We start from the raw sequence: 15,941 nt of genomic DNA on the forward strand, positions 1-15,941 counted from the left end.
TTGTAAGGATAAGGAGAATGAAATCACAGAAGCCCATGATCATGTTGTGAAGCTTGTAAGTGGGGGCTGGGACTACTAACCGAAAGAAGTGTTCACAGAGCAGAGAGAGGGAAGAGCCAAAGGTAGGAATTTAGGCATTGTACTGTAGACAGAGCAGGTCATGGTTCTTGGAGGTTTTAGGGAGGAGAGGTATAAGAGCAATGTTTAGGGCAGGCGCATCTGGCTGCATGTGCAGGGTGACTGGCGCAGACCTGATGAAGGAGTGTAGCTCTGGCCACTGCAAAAAGTAAGAGCAGAGAGAATTCAGGGCCAGACTTGGAGTCGGGAGGAAGGTTGTTATGAAACAGGAATCAGTGTAATTTCTCCAGTGACCAAAGATTGGAGGAGTCAAAGACAACCTTGAAACCCTGGGCCACTGGAAGGAAAATGACATCATTGACAGGAACAGATAATGACTACTAGTACAGAGCTAAGAATCTGTCACCTATTATATACAAAAAGTATTCTTTGCACCTGTGTTGCCTCTACAGTACACATATACAACACACACATACCTCCCCTGGTTCCTGTTCAGGGCTCCATCTGTATTCCCTTCATCCCCTTCTAAAGACTGCCTCTCTGGAACCTTTAGATTGGGGTGACTAATTCATTCCTGTTTGCCCAGAGCTTTCCCAGTTTTACCACTGAAAGCTCCACAGCCTTGGAAATCCCTCAGTCCCAGGAAAACCAGGATGTTTGGTTATTCTGCTTTCCAGCCTTGGGGACTCAGACCTCAGGCTGCTGGGTCAGAACCCTACCAGTCAGCAGTGTGAGTGTGGGACAAAGTGGAGGCAAGGTGTCAGGAGTCCTATGGCTCTTGGGAAAGATTCGAGTCCAGGACAGTCTAAGAGGTACTGGGGCGGGGACATTTCTTTGAGGGGCTGGAAGAGCAAAGAGCAGCTCAGCCTGAAAGCAAAGATGCCATACAGTAGTGGTGGGTGGCCCTTCTTTGAGGGGCCAGGAGCCCTAGTGGAGTCCCCAAAGCATGTAAGTCCCACCTTCCTAGCCCCAGTCCAGGACAAGAGGGCCACATGAGCAGGCCTGGTATGGAGGCACTGTGATATAATCACCCCTTAAACAAACACAACTACCTCTCCCGAACCCCACCCCCCGGCCAGCCGGGCATAAGCAAAGCACTCCCAGGGCAAATAATTTTAGTCAGGAAGGTAGGGTTCAGTCAAGTTAACTGGCTCTGAGCCATAACCCTCTGCTACTTAGGGCTTCCTAAATTCTAGCCCAGTGCTACCACCTCTTATGATCAAGGCTTGGATAAACAAAACTCAAACCTGTCCCACCAAAATGGCCTCCTGGATGGGTGTCTCCTCTGCTAGGTCCTAGAGCAGAGCTTCCCAAACGTCAGCTGCCTCAGGATCACCGGGAGGGCTTATTGAAACACAAACTGTTGGGCCCACTCTTTCAGCTTCTGATTTAGAAGGTCTAGAGGGGGCCTGAGAATTTGTATTTGTAAAAAATTCCCAGGTGACACTGATGCTGGTGGCCCAGGGACCACACTTTGAGAACCACAGTCCCACAAACTCTGTATTTTGTGAAATAAGCAGCAATTCACTCATACTCCTCTTCCCAGTGTTGGAATCATGAATATGTAGGACAATTGCAGATAAAAATCAGTTTATTTAACACCCATTAGGTACCAGGCTTTCGGTAGGTAGGTTCTCACACTTTCTCTTTCAGCCCTCACAACAGACCTGTGAGGTAGGGATTGCCCACATTTTACAGATGAGGAAACTGAAGCACAGGTGTTAAGAAATCTGCCGAAGGTGACCCAACTGGTAATGGCAGACTTCAATCTGTCATACAGTATTTAAGCGTCCTGAAACCATAAACAATAAAAGAATTTGGGACAGCCTTAAATAAAGAGGTGCTTCAGCATCTCCTATCTCTAGGTGCAAATGGTGTTGAATAAGACCCATAGGGCAGCAAGAGTCATTCATCCTGATAAATGGTTCCTCTAGGAAAGGCATTCTGGAGGCCTAAAAGTCCCCTGCAGATCCATATTTAAATGAGCTGAGAGTCCCAGGCAGAGCTAGGGAGGAACCAGCCAGGAGCAGCTGCCAGGATCTTAGAGGAGAAACCAGAAGGAGGTCATGATTCTTATACAGAAAGTAGAGGATTTTAGCCTTCTTTAGGGGCAGTGACCCTGGGTGGAAAAAAGTATGTAAATTCACATGGGGCAAAGGCTGGTTACAATGCCCAGTGCTGGAGTGGAGAAAGACCATGACCAAAGTAGCAGAAGCCTGGGTTCCTGCTAAGGCCCCACCAGTGGGGGAGCCAGCAGTGCAGGTACGTGGAGATGTATGGGCTCTGCCAGCTCCAGGCAGAAGCTGGTAAGCTGGTAAATACAAACCCTTGGTGAATCTTCTAGCAGTGGGAGGAGGTGAGCATCAGACCACTGGGCAAAGGAGAGGTCAGAATATGCATGGAAGTGTGGACAGGAAACAGGGCATGAGGAGCTCAGGCTTGAGAAAACCGGGCAAGAACTGGGACTAGGAAGAAGTGAGCATCTGTCAATCTGAAGGGCAAGACTTGGGCCTTATTCATTACTGTGACCCCATCCTGAGCAGATATCTGGCCGGTGAGTGAGTCCCCCAGGGCCAAGAAGCAGGGCAAGCCTCAAATGCCCCCACTGCCAGGTCTGTTATAGTCTGAAAACCTGAACTTTTGTACAGATCCCTTCTTGAGCCTTGGGAGATTTTATTTTTCCTTACTGCTCCCAGAAGAAGCCATCTGCTTAAGAACCAAAGAAAGCCTATTTCAGTGGATGTAGGGCTCCTTTCTCTCATCAGAAGGTCTCTGTGGCAAGAGGCATGACTCCCAGGGATGTTCCCAACCGTGGTATTAGAGTACAGGTCTCAAAATGTGCAGTGAACTGCTACCACACAGTGTCCTTCATCCCTGTGGGATGCACACATGGCCTTGCCTTATTAGGGACAGGTCCTCCTTCATCTGGTGTGAGGTAGGTGCTGGGGCCCAAGTCCCAGGATGCCCCAGCCCTTTGAGGAGTCCTGGAAATGGAGAGGACAGGGTCTTCTGCTCTGAGTATGGGGGAGGGACCAGCTGGAGGGGCTCAGGTGATGTGGGGGATAATGCAAGGGTGGAGACAGAAGGCCAGGGGCCCTCGGAGCAGTGCTTCCAGGGCAACTGAGGGAAAGGAGACCTGAAGGCCCCAGCTCAACATGGGGAAATGCATAGGGGAATCCAGTTGACAGAGGAGGCCCAGGGCTTCCTCCTCGCTGGTCCTGCTGAGAGAGAAGAGGGAGGGGCACCTGATACTCCTTCCAGCAGTGCTGCCTGTGCCCCCCTCATCCCATGCATTCCTGCCCATCCCCCTTATTTGCCTGAGGCAGAAAGCAGCAGCATTTGGTGTTGCAATCCCGGCCAGTTCTCTCTGTTTCCCCCTCAGCATGAGAGTGGGTCTGGTCCCTTTACCAGAGCGAGTTGTAGAAGGCAGGAGTGGAGCTCCCAGACTGCGTCAGGCTAGGATCCGCCTCTCAGAGTCTCCTGGAACACAGCAGCTGCCTCTTCGAAACGCTTCGGTCCCAGAGGAACGAGAAAGAGGAAAGTTTAGGCGTCAGTGGGGTAAGGGAACTTAAAACTGCCCCCTTTCCCAAACTGGCTCCAGTTCCGAGTACCACTAACATTGTGACATTGTGGTAGTAGCTTAACTAGAAAATGTCAATGTAGACCTGATCCCCACCCGATCCCACTCAAATTCTTCTTCAGCTTCCAACCTCAGACCCATTACCTGCAGTCCCATCAAGCCTTTGCCCAGGTGAAAGAGGCCCCAGGGCCAGCCAGGCTACAAAGTAAGGGCTACCTGGGCATCAGCCAGGGCCCACACCAGCTGACCCGGCCGTTCATGGCAGAATGAGTGATTTCCAAATAACCTGATAAAGACAAAGTGGCCAAAAGTCCAGGTCCTCCCTCGGCACCCGGCCTTGCCCTGACATCCCAGCATAGAGGCCAACCCCCCCACCTACCGGTGGTCCCAGGGGTTGAGCTTCGAGGCCTGGGTGAAGAGGACCACGGCCTTGTAGTGGAAACCATTTTGGGCAAAGCTGGTACCAAACTCTGGGGAGGAGAGAGGGTAGGAAGGTTCAGATGGGGCTATCGCAGGGAGGGATGGGTGAGGAAGGAGAGAGAAAGAATCTCACTCCTGGCTCTGTTGTAAGGCAGCTGCCAGCAGTTCTAGAGATGCCTAGGAATGGGAAGCAAAGTCAAGCAGGACTCAAGGCCTCAGCCTTCCCAAATCCTTCTCCTTTGTTTAAACAGTTTGTGTCAGGCAACTCATGTAATCCTCGTGACAGGTCTGCAAGATGGCATCAGCCCTACTTTCTTGCAGAGGAAACTACCCTGGGTCAGGGTGACAGTGATGGAGCTGGATCCCAGGTCTCTTAATCCTAGGGCCAGAGAACTCCTTCTACTGATGACTGCCCTCTACCCTTAGATTGCATAACTTCCCAGAGCCCTCTGGCACCCCTTCCACTGGTTCCAGCTGAGGTTCTTCTGCCCTCCTCATCTCTGCCTTATGACTCTGCCTGGAGCTCTCTTCTTTTGCAGTGCTTCCTTCCTCCTAACTCATCTTCTCTTGGGGACCCAAGCTCCTGCCTTGGGGCTCCTGACTCAGTCCCTTTTCTCTGCAGGCACTGGGGGGCCAATCCACAACCTTGCACAAAGCCAGAGACACAAAGGTACTAGATAGATCCAGTGAGTCCTGTGAGCAGAAAGGAAAGTTAAGGAGGGGCAGGGATGAGGTATGTCCTAGAGTAGTGGGAGGAGAGGGTGGGCAGAGACCGTAAAGGGAAGGAAGGGGGCTCTTACCCCTTCCTCGCAACACTGTCCCTGAGCTGGGTTCCCAGAGCTGGACGGGGGGCTCTCATCCCCATCTGCAATGCCTCAGCCTGGAAGGTGAGGCAGGAAGGTGAATAGGTGCAGTGTTGGGATTGCTTGCTTTTCCAGCCCCCCCTCCTGGTACCTGGTGCTCTTGGTACCTGCCTGTAGACATTCACGTTGGACTCCCCGCCATCCTGCTCCAAACGCTCCCTTCGCTTCCGATCCTTTTGTCATGACGCTGTAATGATAATGACGAGGAAGAGGAAGATGTATTTTGAGCACTATACTTAAACACCCGCACACACACACACACACACACACACACACAAGTTGTATCCTGAGACCAGTTCTTCATGTGGACAATATATATGGTACCGTACTAAGAGCTTTGCATACACTATCTCATTTAATCCTTGCAGCTCTATGAGGTAGGTTTTGTTGTCATCCTCATTTTACAGGTGAAAAAGCAGGTAAGACGGTCATCAGGCAGAGGGCTCATAGTAAGGAGGCAGATTCCAGCCCAGACAGCATAGTGTGACTCTAGAACCACGGCACCAAATGGCCTCCAGGAGACCCTCCAGTCCCTGAGCCCCGTGGGGGCCCCTGGCCATCTAGAGTTCTCTCTTCTTCCCTCCCCCAAGTCCCTCTGGGCCCCTACTCCTTCTGCCCTCCAGCTCCCTTCTTTTTGAGTCGTTTCTTCTCTGCTTTCCGTTTCATGCGCTCCTGCTTGGACACCAGCTCCTCAGCCAGGCGGTTGGCTTCCTGGAAGAGGAAGGGCAGGTGGCAGGAAAAGAGAAAGTGAAAGGGAGGTAAGCAGTATGAACGAATCTTGAAAGCTCCAGATTAGGAGAGAATATAGACATGGGAATCTGGAGACTGGGAGAACTAGAGTCTCACCTCTTCAGTCAGCAGGAGCCTCTGCAGCATGGCCACCTGAAGCAGGTTGTCTGAGTCACTGAGGCAGGATGCTGAGGCAGAAGGGCTTTGAGGGCAGGGCTTAGACCCTCGTGGAGGGTATAGGAAGGACTTTTGGAGACCACAGGAGGTGCCCAGTCTCTCAGCCTCCTTGGCCTTGTCATTCTGTCCAGTAGTTTCCCCCTCATAACAGAAATGGTCCGGAGGGAGTCTGTCAGGAGGGAGAAAGAGAAGGGAAAGGAAGAACGTGAGAGAGAGGAGCATCTGAAAGCCAGCCCCCCCCCACCCCCAACCAGGGTACCAGCCTTAATCCCTGGGCCCGGCCCCTGCACTCCCCACCACGGTGCCACAGCTGCAGCCGCCTGCCGCTCCCACCCACACGGATCCGACGCAGGCCCTGGGGATCATTCTCCACAAGCCGTCGAAAAAAATCCACTATGTCTTGGGAGGGGGTGGGGAGGGGACATTAGGTTGGTGTTGTGGGGAACTCTGGGAGACAGCAAGGAGCTTGGCTGGGTTGACTGCTCCACCGCGGCAACCAGTAACCAGCCACCCAGCCTGGAAAACCTTACTGGCCGACCTCTCCCTGCTCAGCACCTCAAAACATGCTGCTCCTGACTTTCACATGTATCACCTGCCTTCCCAAGAGCTGAGGGTGGCATTCAGTCCAGGCTTCTCTGACATCCTGCCATTAGGTCAGCCACACTGATGCCCCTGAAATGGAGCCCTCTTACCTGCTCTTCCAGCGGTGTCCCCTGCTATATCCTTGAATATGAACACCCCCATATAGTCCACCCTGGAGCTACCTCAACGCCTAAATGAGTGCCACAGTTCCTGGCTGGCCTCTCCCCGGCACTTTATCTGTTTCTCCCCCAAACCAAGCTCTCAGCAATTACGCCCCTCCTCAGAATTTTCCAGTAATCTCCCACTGCCAGGGCCACAGGCAGGATTGAGTCTAGCCTGGGATTTGGAGCCTTCCAAAAAGCTCCCTGGTTGACCTTTCCAGTTTTCCCTTGCAATCCTCTCCTACTTAGCCGCTGTCCTCCCTCTGCCACCAGGCTTCTTTCAGCCTTGGGGTCTTCCCCCAGCTGTCCTCAAATCCCTCCTGGCTCTGAGCTTCTTTCTCACAACTTGCCTCACCTTCAAGAGTTCAAATTCCATCTCCCCACAAAGCCTTCCCAGACCCTTTCGTTTCCAGTTATCTCTGCCCTCACTCAACCAAGCTGCATTAACATAGCCTATGTTATATAATTTAAAACCTTATTATTCATTGCTTTTTATTGCTCTCTTAATTAGCCAGGTAGCATAGAACCGGAGAGAACACTGTCCTGGAGCACAGCTGCTTGCATCTTAGTTCTGGCTCTGCCACTACTGGGCTGTTTGATTTTGGACAAGTCATTTAACCTCTCTGGACCTCAGCTTCCTCATTCACAAAATGAGGCAAGACTCTTCAAGGCTTGGCCTGTACATTCTGTGGTTCTAATGAGGATTGTTTCCTTAGTTAGTGTAAGCCATCTTTAAAAACAAACAAAAAGGGCTTCCCTGGTGGCGCAGTGGTTGAGAGTCTGCCTGCCGATGAAGGGCACATGGGTTTGTGCCCCGATCCGGGAAGATCCCACATGCTGCGGAGCGGCTGGGCCCGTGAGCCATGGCCGCTGAGCCTGCGCGTCTGGAGCCTGTGCTCCGCAACGGGAGAGGCCACAACACTGAGAGGACCGCGTACCGCAAAAAAAACAAAACAAAACAAAACAAAAAAAGGACTGCCTTGACCTTCTATCTCTCCCCAAAACACGGTCTATACTACTCTCTTAATTCACTACCTGGCCACACATGATCTGACCACCAAATCTCTTCATGAAATCATCTCCTACCCTCTTGCCCTCCTCCAACTGCAGTGGTCTCCTTTGAAGTTCCTACAATACACCAAGTGTGCTCCCATTTCAGGGCTTTTGTGTTTGTTATTTCATCTGCTTGGAATGCTCTTTCCGCAGTGAATGGCTCACTCCTTCATCCCCTTCAGATCCCTGCTTAAATCTTCTGAGGGAGGACTTCTCTGACCACTCCCTTTAAAAAGCAAAACCTCTCAGTTCCATTCAGTGTTCCCTATCCTCCTTCTTGCTTTACTTTTCTTTGCACTTCTCATATTTGACATACTATATCATTTATTTGTTGAGTGGCTGCCCCCACTAGACACTGCTAATTCACTGACCATAGGAATTTTTGTCTGTTTGGTTTACTGCTTTCTTCCCAGTGCCTAAAACAGTGTTCAGTACATAGTTGGTGCTCAGTAAGGTGTGTGCTGAATGAGCAAAGGCAGACAGATGGGTGAGGAGGCTATTGTAATAGAGATGCAGCCAGGAGCTGTGCCTGAAGAACACTGTGTGATCCAGTGAGTTTGCACTTTGTCCTGTTGGTGGTGGAAGTGGATCTAATCTGGGAAGCGAAATGCTCAAATGAAATTGTACTGGGGAAAGAGATGAGTCTAGGGGTGAAATGTTTAGTTAGCAGGTCATTAGAACTGTTCAGGCCAGAAAGATTGAGTTCTTGAACTAAGGTAGTGGCAGCAGAAGTAGGAATGGAAATAATGGATTTGATAGAAGAGACACTTCAGAAGTAGATTTTGTGACTGACTACACAGGTGAGGTAAAGAAAAGGGGAAGAATATGTAGAATGATTCTCAGATTTCTGAATTAAGCAACTGGATGGAAGTTTGTGTTATTAACCAAGATTAAGATGAGAGAAAACGCAACAAATTTGCAAAGATGATGAATTAACTTCTGGACTTGTTGAGTTTGGTTTTAGAGATAACCAGGTAGCAGTTGGAAGTATAGCTTTCCAGTGCTCCCAAATCTGATCCTCTCCCTCCCTCTATAACCCTACCACCTCCTTCAGGACATCCAAATCCATGTGCCAGACCAGGACGTTCAAACCACTTGCTGCCCTCTTGCTCGCCTCTTCTCTCAAACCCATAACTAAGGTCTCACTTCAGTGACGTACTCTTAACGTTTCCTTGCTTTAGTGTCTTTGCTCACACTGTTCCCTCTGTTCATAATATCTTTCCCCAAGCAACTCCTACCCACTCCCCAATCCTCAACTAAGAGACCCTCGTCTGCCCGATCCTGCCCACTTCAAGCATTTATCACCGTTGAGTCGTCCCCGCCCCCTCCACTTGCGTTGTGTTTCTTGGCAGTAGGGCCCACAGTTACGCCTCTTCCAAAGCCCTGGTGCAGCCCCGCGCGGCGCCGGGCCGGGACGGGCAGGGCTCAACACGGAAGATTGAAAAGAGGCGTGACCGTAAAGGGAACGGGCCGAAGAGCGGCTAAGAGTTATGTTTTTTGTTTTTTTGGCCGCGCCGCGAGGCTTGCGGAATCTTAGTTCCCAGACCAGGTACTGATCCCTACCCTCGGCAGTGAAAGCGCGGAGTCCTAACCCCTGGATCTCCAAGAGACCGAATTCCTTGCAGAGTTTGGGGACAGCAGCGACCCCCCCAGCGGGCAGCCGGGCCGCAGAGGACAGACTATAGGAAAGGAAGGCGGCGGCGCGTCTGGGGGCCTCGGGGTAGGTGAGCTGGAGCCCTCTGCCCATCACGTGAAGCACAAAATCCTACTGAAAACAGATCTAATTGGGGCTGCCCCAGTCTTCCTGGACCCCCTCCGGTCTTGTCTCACCTGCTTACCTAGCTTGACCAGCCCCACAGTCTTCGGAATCGGTGCCATCCCCGTCAACAGTGACCCGAAAGTGAAAGTGTCATTCGACACCGGCCGAAGGGCAGAGTAGGACAGAGTAGGCAGCCATCTTTGTTGGGGGCAGAAGCCTCCGCTTACGGAGCGCGAGAGAGTGCATGACGGTCCCGGCGGCTCCCGGGCCGGAGACGACGGCTCCGGGGATGGGGCGGAGCCCCGGCTACGGCAGGCGTTGGGCAGTACGGGGAGGTGGGAATCGTTAGCTTCGTTCCGGACAAGCTGTCCCATGGCCCAAGCGTCTCGCTCTGGTGGCCTTCTGCCTCCGCTGGCTACCGTGCCGCCGTTACGGGCGCAGGCCGGGGGCGCTGAGGAGGAGCAGTGGCAGAGAAAGCGGGCAGGCGCTCTCCGCCGGGACGTTCGTGGCTGGCTGCGGCTGCCGGTTGCCCGAAGCATCCCCTGCCTGGACCCACGGCCCGGCGGAGCTCCGAGAGGGCAGCCGTGGTGTGCGGTGCCGGCGGACGCAGGAGAGCACCGTGAGGCTGGCGCTGTGGACTGGGGGCGGGAGCCGGCAGCTGGCGGCCCGACCCCTCCAGCGCTGCAGCGTCTCCGGGCGGTGTTGCTTCGGCTGCACCACGAGCGGCAGGAGCTTCTCCACGCACAGGACTGCGCTCGCCACCTACAGGCGACCGTGCGCCTCCTGAGGATCCTGAGTCCCGGCGCTCCATCCCCCAGCCACTTGCCTCAGCTGTGCAGCGACCTGTTGGGGCACTCTTCCGGAGGCGCGGTCGTGCGAAACGGCCTTCAGGAGACACCCGAGCCGCTACTCCTGGCACGATCCGTCGGACTAGCCGCCCAGCGCCTGGATGCTACTATCGAGATGCAGCTTCGGGCTCTGGGCCAGGCGCCCGCCAGCCCGGGCCTATCGTCCCAAATCGCCGACCTGCTGCTGGCACTTCCCGCCTACCACCAGCTGCAGGGAAAAGCCTTGAGCTACGTTCCAGGGGCAGCGCGCCCTTATCCCCCGGCCCGTGTGCTCCGCCTCCTGACGGGGGAGCGGGGTTGCCAGGTGGCAGGTTGGCTGGATGAGGCGCTCAGGGGATCTGACTTGAGGGACCAGCTCCGCAGGCGGTGCCAAGAGGAGCGGGAGCTGCTGCCAGGGCTACTGGGCCTGATGGGGGGCGTGACGGGTTCAGCCAGCAGTGGACTGGGGCTTGGAGGGGCTGGGGCCCTGTGGAGCCAGTACTGGACCATGCTGTGGGCAGCCTGTGCTCAGAGTCTGGACCTAAGTCTAGGACCCTGGAGGGACCCCAGGGCAGCGGCACAACAGCTGAGTCAGGCACTGGGTCAGGGTGAGTGATGGGCCTGGGTGGGTGTTTGGGAAGGCTGGGATCTCTTCTGTATTCACCTCACTCACTTGCCACCTGACTACAAAAACAGGCTCTTTAGAATGAACATACCCCACCCCACCCCACCCCACCCCACCCCCGGGGATTCAGGCTATAGCTTCTGGGCTTTCAAGGCAAAGTCTTGCTTTCCATGCCAGCCTTGAGTCTTGGGGGAAGCCTCCCCTCTTCCCCCATCATTGAGTGGGGGCAGTGTTGGGCAAAGAGGGACCCTGTTTTCAGGCTCCAGTCATTTCTCCCACTAGCATCACTGCCTCAGGAGTGTGAGAAGGAGCTGGCTTCTTTGTGTCACAACCTAATTCATCAGTCTCTTATCTGGAGCTGGGATCAAGGTGAGAAGGAAGGGGCAATGGCAGTGACACAAGCCCCAGACTGCTCCTTCCTTATCAAACCATACCCCCTCATCTTCAGGCTTCTGCCAGGCCTTGGCATCTGCTAGTGGAAATCAGAGCAGCCTTCCCTCATCCTCTCATACCACTGAACTTTTGCAACAGCTCTTCCCTCCTCTCTTGGATGCCCTTCGAGAACCCAGGTCAGGACTGCTCCTCTGCCGGCCTCCAGGTGAGACAAGGTATTGGGGATGGGGGGATAAGAGAACAGCTGGACATCTCCTTATTCCTTAATCTGTTCTGAAGCCTGCCTCCTCCCAAAGGTGTTCTGTGGCCCTTCAGATACTCTGTCCCTCCTCTCCCCAGGTCCTGCCCCCCTTGCCCTGGGGCTCTGTACCCTGCAGACCATCTTGCTCTGGTTTTGGGGCAGAACTCAGCAGCATCTGGCAGCGTGGGCCCCAGGTTCCTTCCTGCTCCTGATCCAGAAGGATTTACCTGTGAGTAGCTAGGGAATGGGGAGGGGAGCATCCCGGGCTGGGCTCGGATCTCACTCCCTGTTTCTGCCAAAGCCTTTATTATATGAGGCAGAAGCTTTGTCTAGCCTGGCCTCAGAGGAAAGCTTGGCCCTGGAGGTGGAGCAGCAGCTGGGCCTGGAGATCCAGAAGCTGACTGCACAGATCCAGGTAAGGAGAGCAGGAGACCTGACAGGGGCCAGCTTTGGGGTTGGTGGGGAGGTTGTGGTGGTGGTAGAACAACTCAGTGCTTGGAATCGCCACTAAGTTTATCTTTTCTTGCTCTTCACTTCTTGTCCTCTCTTTATTATAGAAAATTTCAAAAAAATACAAAAGTAGAGAGAAGAGTATAATGGACCCCCATATTCCTACCACTGAGGCTTTAATACTCGTCAACTCATGGTCAATTTTACTTCACTTATATATCCCACCCCCAGCTCCCATGTCAGGCTCTCATTTTGTGATGTTAACAGCCACTGATGATTGATGATCATTGTCTATATCCGTTATTTCATTAGAGGGTGCAAGGTGGTGACATTCCAATTCTATCATTCCTTCTTCATTATTAGTTGGATTACTCTTATAAAGTGAAACTTGCCCTCATATATTACTTGGTTACTTTGAGGTATAATTTGTAGAGAAACAGCAAGATAAATGATTGACTTTTCCTTTTATTTACTAGTTTTTGATATGTTTCTCCTGTTTTCTAAAAGCGTAATTTGTACTTTTATTAAAACTGAAATAAAGTATTATTTTAGAAGGCTTCTAATGAAAAAACAGCACTTTAATTGCCCCTCCCCAACTTCGATTTCTGATCCTTGTTCCACACTGGTAACTTCCATCCACTCTTGGCTGTTTCTTCTAATATTTTCTTCTAAATTTATGAATTAAACTATTATACGTCTAGCTTTTCCCCATTTTACACAGTATCTGTTCCTACTATGGATGATGTCTCTCTGCTTTTTGTTCTCTTCCTGCCCAAATGTCTACTCGTTGCTCTCAATAGGGGCATGGCTGTAGAGTTCAGTCCCTGTCCCGCTCCTTCTTTTCTCTCTGCATTCCACAGTGCCTTGGTGCTGTAGACCACCCCACCCCCCCGCCCCCAGTTTAGCCCTAATCCACCATCTGCATCTGCCCGTTGGGCATTTATACCTCAATTTACTGCTGCCTCTTTCAACTCAACATGTCCCAGAACAGGCTTTTCATGAGTAGGGTGGACAGTGACGGTTGTGGGAGCTCTGGGAAGGGAAGGCCTTGGTGGACACATGGTAACAGAAGTTCCGTACAGGGTCTATGGCTCAAGCTGGTGGCTGGGCAGCCTCAGAGGAGCAGCAGGGGTTACTGGATGTGGGTAGTTCATAGTTCCTTGGGGGAGTACTGGCGAGATGGTCTGACCAAAGCAGAAGCTCCTGTGTGTGTGTGTGTGTGTGTGTGTGTGTGTGTGTGTGTGTGTGTGTGTGTGTGTGTGTGTGTGTGTGTGTGTACATAAGCATACACTTGCCCTCGCATGTGCATCTCAAGGGTGGGGGTGGAGAATTATGAAGGAGTAGGTTGTCATCAATTTGTGGAGGGCACTGAACACCAGCTCACAGATTTTGGACTGTATCTCATAAGTGATAGGGAGCCATTGTAAGAGCAGGAGGGGAACAGTGAAGACAGTGATAGAGTTTGATCCAGCTATAGTGGTCAGGATAGAAGGGAGGTTGGGAGACATAATATGAGAAGGGTCCAGCTCTTGGTAGTTGCAGTGAGAACAGAGCAAAAGGGGCAGGAACAGTGTGCTCATCATGTGAACCAAACACTGTCCAAAGCAGTTTCATGCCTTGCTTCTCTGCCTGATGACTGCACTATTGGGCATCCGCTCTGGGCATTCTACCACATACAGCACTGGGACGAAAAAGAAGAATCAGATGTGAGTTTTCTCCTCAGCAGGACTGTAATGTCCCACAGAAAAAACTGTCCCATAGTGTGACCTTGTATTTTCTGAGTGTTGAGTGCAGAATTTCCTAACAAATGTCAGTTGACGAAAGGGTAATTTCTTTGTTATATATAAGGAAGAAGGGGGTTCTGGTGTTTGGGATAAGGGAAGAAGAGTTTAGATTTAGACTTGGTGGGAGAGAGCCCATGTATCAGGAGCCACGTGGGCTCTCTCCCACCAAGTCTGGCCCCTGCCAGGTCCTTTCCTCTCTTCAGGTTCTCAGGCATACAGTCACCTTTTCCTTAGACCTGCCACTACACACCCCTCTTATTGAGTTCTTCTCTTAGATGGGCTGTAGAGACCCCTCCTTTTTGCTGTCTTCTCCCCCTCCAAAAACAAAACCTATCAAACCAAAGAAACCAAACCAGCACATGGGCCTTTTCTTGCTTTGTGGGTTACAATGCTCTGGAGAAATGGAAGTGGCTATAAAGAATATTCAGTGTGAGGACATTCCAAAGGTTCCTGAATCTTAGAAAGTTATATTCATTGCTCCTGGTCTACACACAGTTCTTGCCTTCCTTTTATAGATGACAGACAGAAGATCGTATAATTCCCTTTTCTTTCTTCAGCCTCTGCCTGTCTGCAGATCATGAAGACCTCTCTCTAGCATCTGCTTTTGAACACTGGCGGTGGTGAGGGTGTCTCCCTTTTTTTTTCCTATTAACGTTCCTATGGAACAAAATTAACATGGAGGATTTCCATCCTCTGAACCAAGCTGAGGAGAGCAGGGTAATCTTAGGGCAACTGTCCATAATCTTTTCTCAGTCCAGACCTCTTGGAAAATCCAATAAAAGCCATAGTATCTCTCCTCAGAAAATGCCCAAGCCCATACAATTCTGTTCTGGGGCTTTATGGATGCCAGGTTAAACACCTCAGATTTAGAAGAGCATATAACTTGACAAGTCCCTCAGAGATAAGCCCCTTTTACTTTCTCCTTATCCCCACAGCTCCTGCCTGAAGAGTCACTAAATTTCTTTTTTCAAGAATGTCATAAACGAGCCACACAGGACTTCGAACTCCACATGCCACGGGGTCGGTACTGGCGGCATCGCCTCTGTCCTGGTAAGTCCTCATCCCAGCGTTCCCTTCCAGGCTTCTCAGGGGGTAACAGTGTCCTGGCCCCTCCAAATCCTGGCTCCACTCCTCTGTCTCCATCCTGTCCTCACCTTCTGTGTCCCCTCACCCTGAAATCCTACCCTCTTCCCCCAGATGCTCCATTAGGGGCTTGATGGATCTCCCTAGCCTCATATCCTGTCCTTTCTCTTCTCTCACTCCAGAACTTCCCAGCATTCCTAGTGAGTATGCTGGGTTGGTGGTCCGCAGGGTACTGGAGCCTGTGTTGCAAGGACTGCAAGGACTGCCACAGCAAGCCCAGGCCCCTGCCCTCAGCCTGGTGCTGACTGCCATCCTGGGTGCCTGGCTTGACCACATCCTCACCCACGGGATCCGGTTCAGGTGGGGAGAAAAGGAGGCCGTGGCAGGGGGATGAATGGAACTGAAAAAAAGAGAGGGGATGGGTGGGGCAGAGCCGTTCCGAGAGGCAGGAGAGTCAGGGGGCCACACTGTACCTTGGCCTTCAGCCTGCAGGGGGCGCTGCAGCTCAGACAAGACTTTGGAGTGGTCAGGGAGTTGCTGGAGGAGGAGCAGTGGGGCCTGTCCCCAGAACTTCGCCAGACTCTGTTCACGCTCAGCATCTTCCAGCGGCTGGATGGGGCCCTGCTGTGTCTGTTGCAGCAGCCCCTGCCCAAGACTCAAGTCCACAGGGGGCCTCCCTGTTGCTGTGAGTCACTCTCCCTCCCCAACTCCAGGCTCTCTTTGCCCCTAGCTCATAACTTTATGTGCCGCATCCCCCATCCTCATCATTGATCTGGCTTCTGCGTGTGCCCCCCTCCCACACACACACACACACCGCCAGCCACCTGCCTTCCACTCCTGCCTTACCAGGTGCATGTAATGAGGTCCAGACCATGGAATTGCCCAGCAGCAGCCTCAACAGCCTGGAGAGCTTGGAGCCCCCTCTTCGACCTGGAGCACTCCCAGCCCAGACAGCTCAGCTGCTAAGCACACTGTGGGGAGAAGGACCTAGTCCTGAGGCTTACCTGGTAGGAAATCAGCAGGCCTGGCTTGCCCTGAGGCAGCACCAGCATCCCCGCAGGCACTTACCTTTTCTTTCCTGCCTGAGGACCAGTTCTGAATCCTAAGGACCCTAATCAGAGCCCGTTAGAACTCCC

At 52.4% G+C, this 15,941-nt stretch overlaps 2 protein-coding genes across 6 annotated transcripts; one reads left to right on the forward strand and one right to left on the reverse strand.

The window, feature by feature from the left end:
- Window positions 1–1,651: 1,651 nt before the first annotated feature.
- TTC31 (tetratricopeptide repeat domain 31) lies at window positions 1,652–6,009 on the reverse strand. Its single transcript, XM_060169580.1, is given in 10 exon segments — window positions 1,652–3,296; window positions 3,487–3,588; window positions 3,803–3,944; window positions 4,038–4,131; window positions 4,207–4,255; window positions 4,583–4,771; window positions 4,879–4,952; window positions 5,033–5,122; window positions 5,568–5,652; window positions 5,788–6,009. Coding segments are annotated over 10 exon segments (1,152 nt in total). The 5' UTR covers window positions 5,818–6,009; the 3' UTR covers window positions 1,652–2,999.
- A 3,139-nt stretch (window positions 6,010–9,148) lies between these two features.
- On the forward strand, window positions 9,149–15,922 carry CCDC142 (coiled-coil domain containing 142). 5 transcript variants are annotated; one of them, XM_060169574.1, is made up of 9 exons: window positions 9,149–10,837; window positions 11,137–11,223; window positions 11,303–11,452; window positions 11,587–11,717; window positions 11,790–11,903; window positions 14,658–14,772; window positions 14,988–15,165; window positions 15,298–15,490; window positions 15,655–15,920. In XM_060169574.1, exons 1-9 carry the CDS (start codon window positions 9,775–9,777, stop codon window positions 15,769–15,771), a joined length of 2,148 nt encoding a protein of 715 aa, XP_060025557.1. In that variant the 5' UTR covers window positions 9,149–9,774; the 3' UTR covers window positions 15,772–15,920. The 5 variants fall into 5 exon arrangements, with proteins under 5 accessions (XP_060025557.1, XP_060025559.1, XP_060025555.1 ...); XM_060169572.1 differs by having other exon boundaries at window positions 9,151–10,837; window positions 15,291–15,490; window positions 15,655–15,922; XM_060169576.1 differs by lacking the exon at window positions 15,298–15,490 and having other exon boundaries at window positions 15,655–15,778.
- Window positions 15,923–15,941: the final 19 nt, after the last annotated feature.

Source organism: Lagenorhynchus albirostris, chromosome 13 (genome assembly GCF_949774975.1).
Source record: "Lagenorhynchus albirostris chromosome 13, mLagAlb1.1, whole genome shotgun sequence".
Taxonomy (NCBI): domain Eukaryota; kingdom Metazoa; phylum Chordata; class Mammalia; order Artiodactyla; family Delphinidae; genus Lagenorhynchus; species Lagenorhynchus albirostris.

Coding starts and splice junctions, on each gene's coding strand:
- CCDC142 (XM_060169572.1), top strand. CDS start 9,775: ATGGCCCAAGCGTCTCGCTCTGGTGGCCTTCTGCCTCCGCTGGCTACC. Junction 11,453..11,586: donor GCTCCTCTGCCGGCCTCCAG/GTGAGACAAGGT, acceptor TCCTCTCCCCAG/GTCCTGCCCCCCTTGCCCTG. Junction 15,491..15,654: donor CAGGGGGCCTCCCTGTTGCT/GTGAGTCACTCT, acceptor CTGCCTTACCAG/GTGCATGTAATGAGGTCCAG.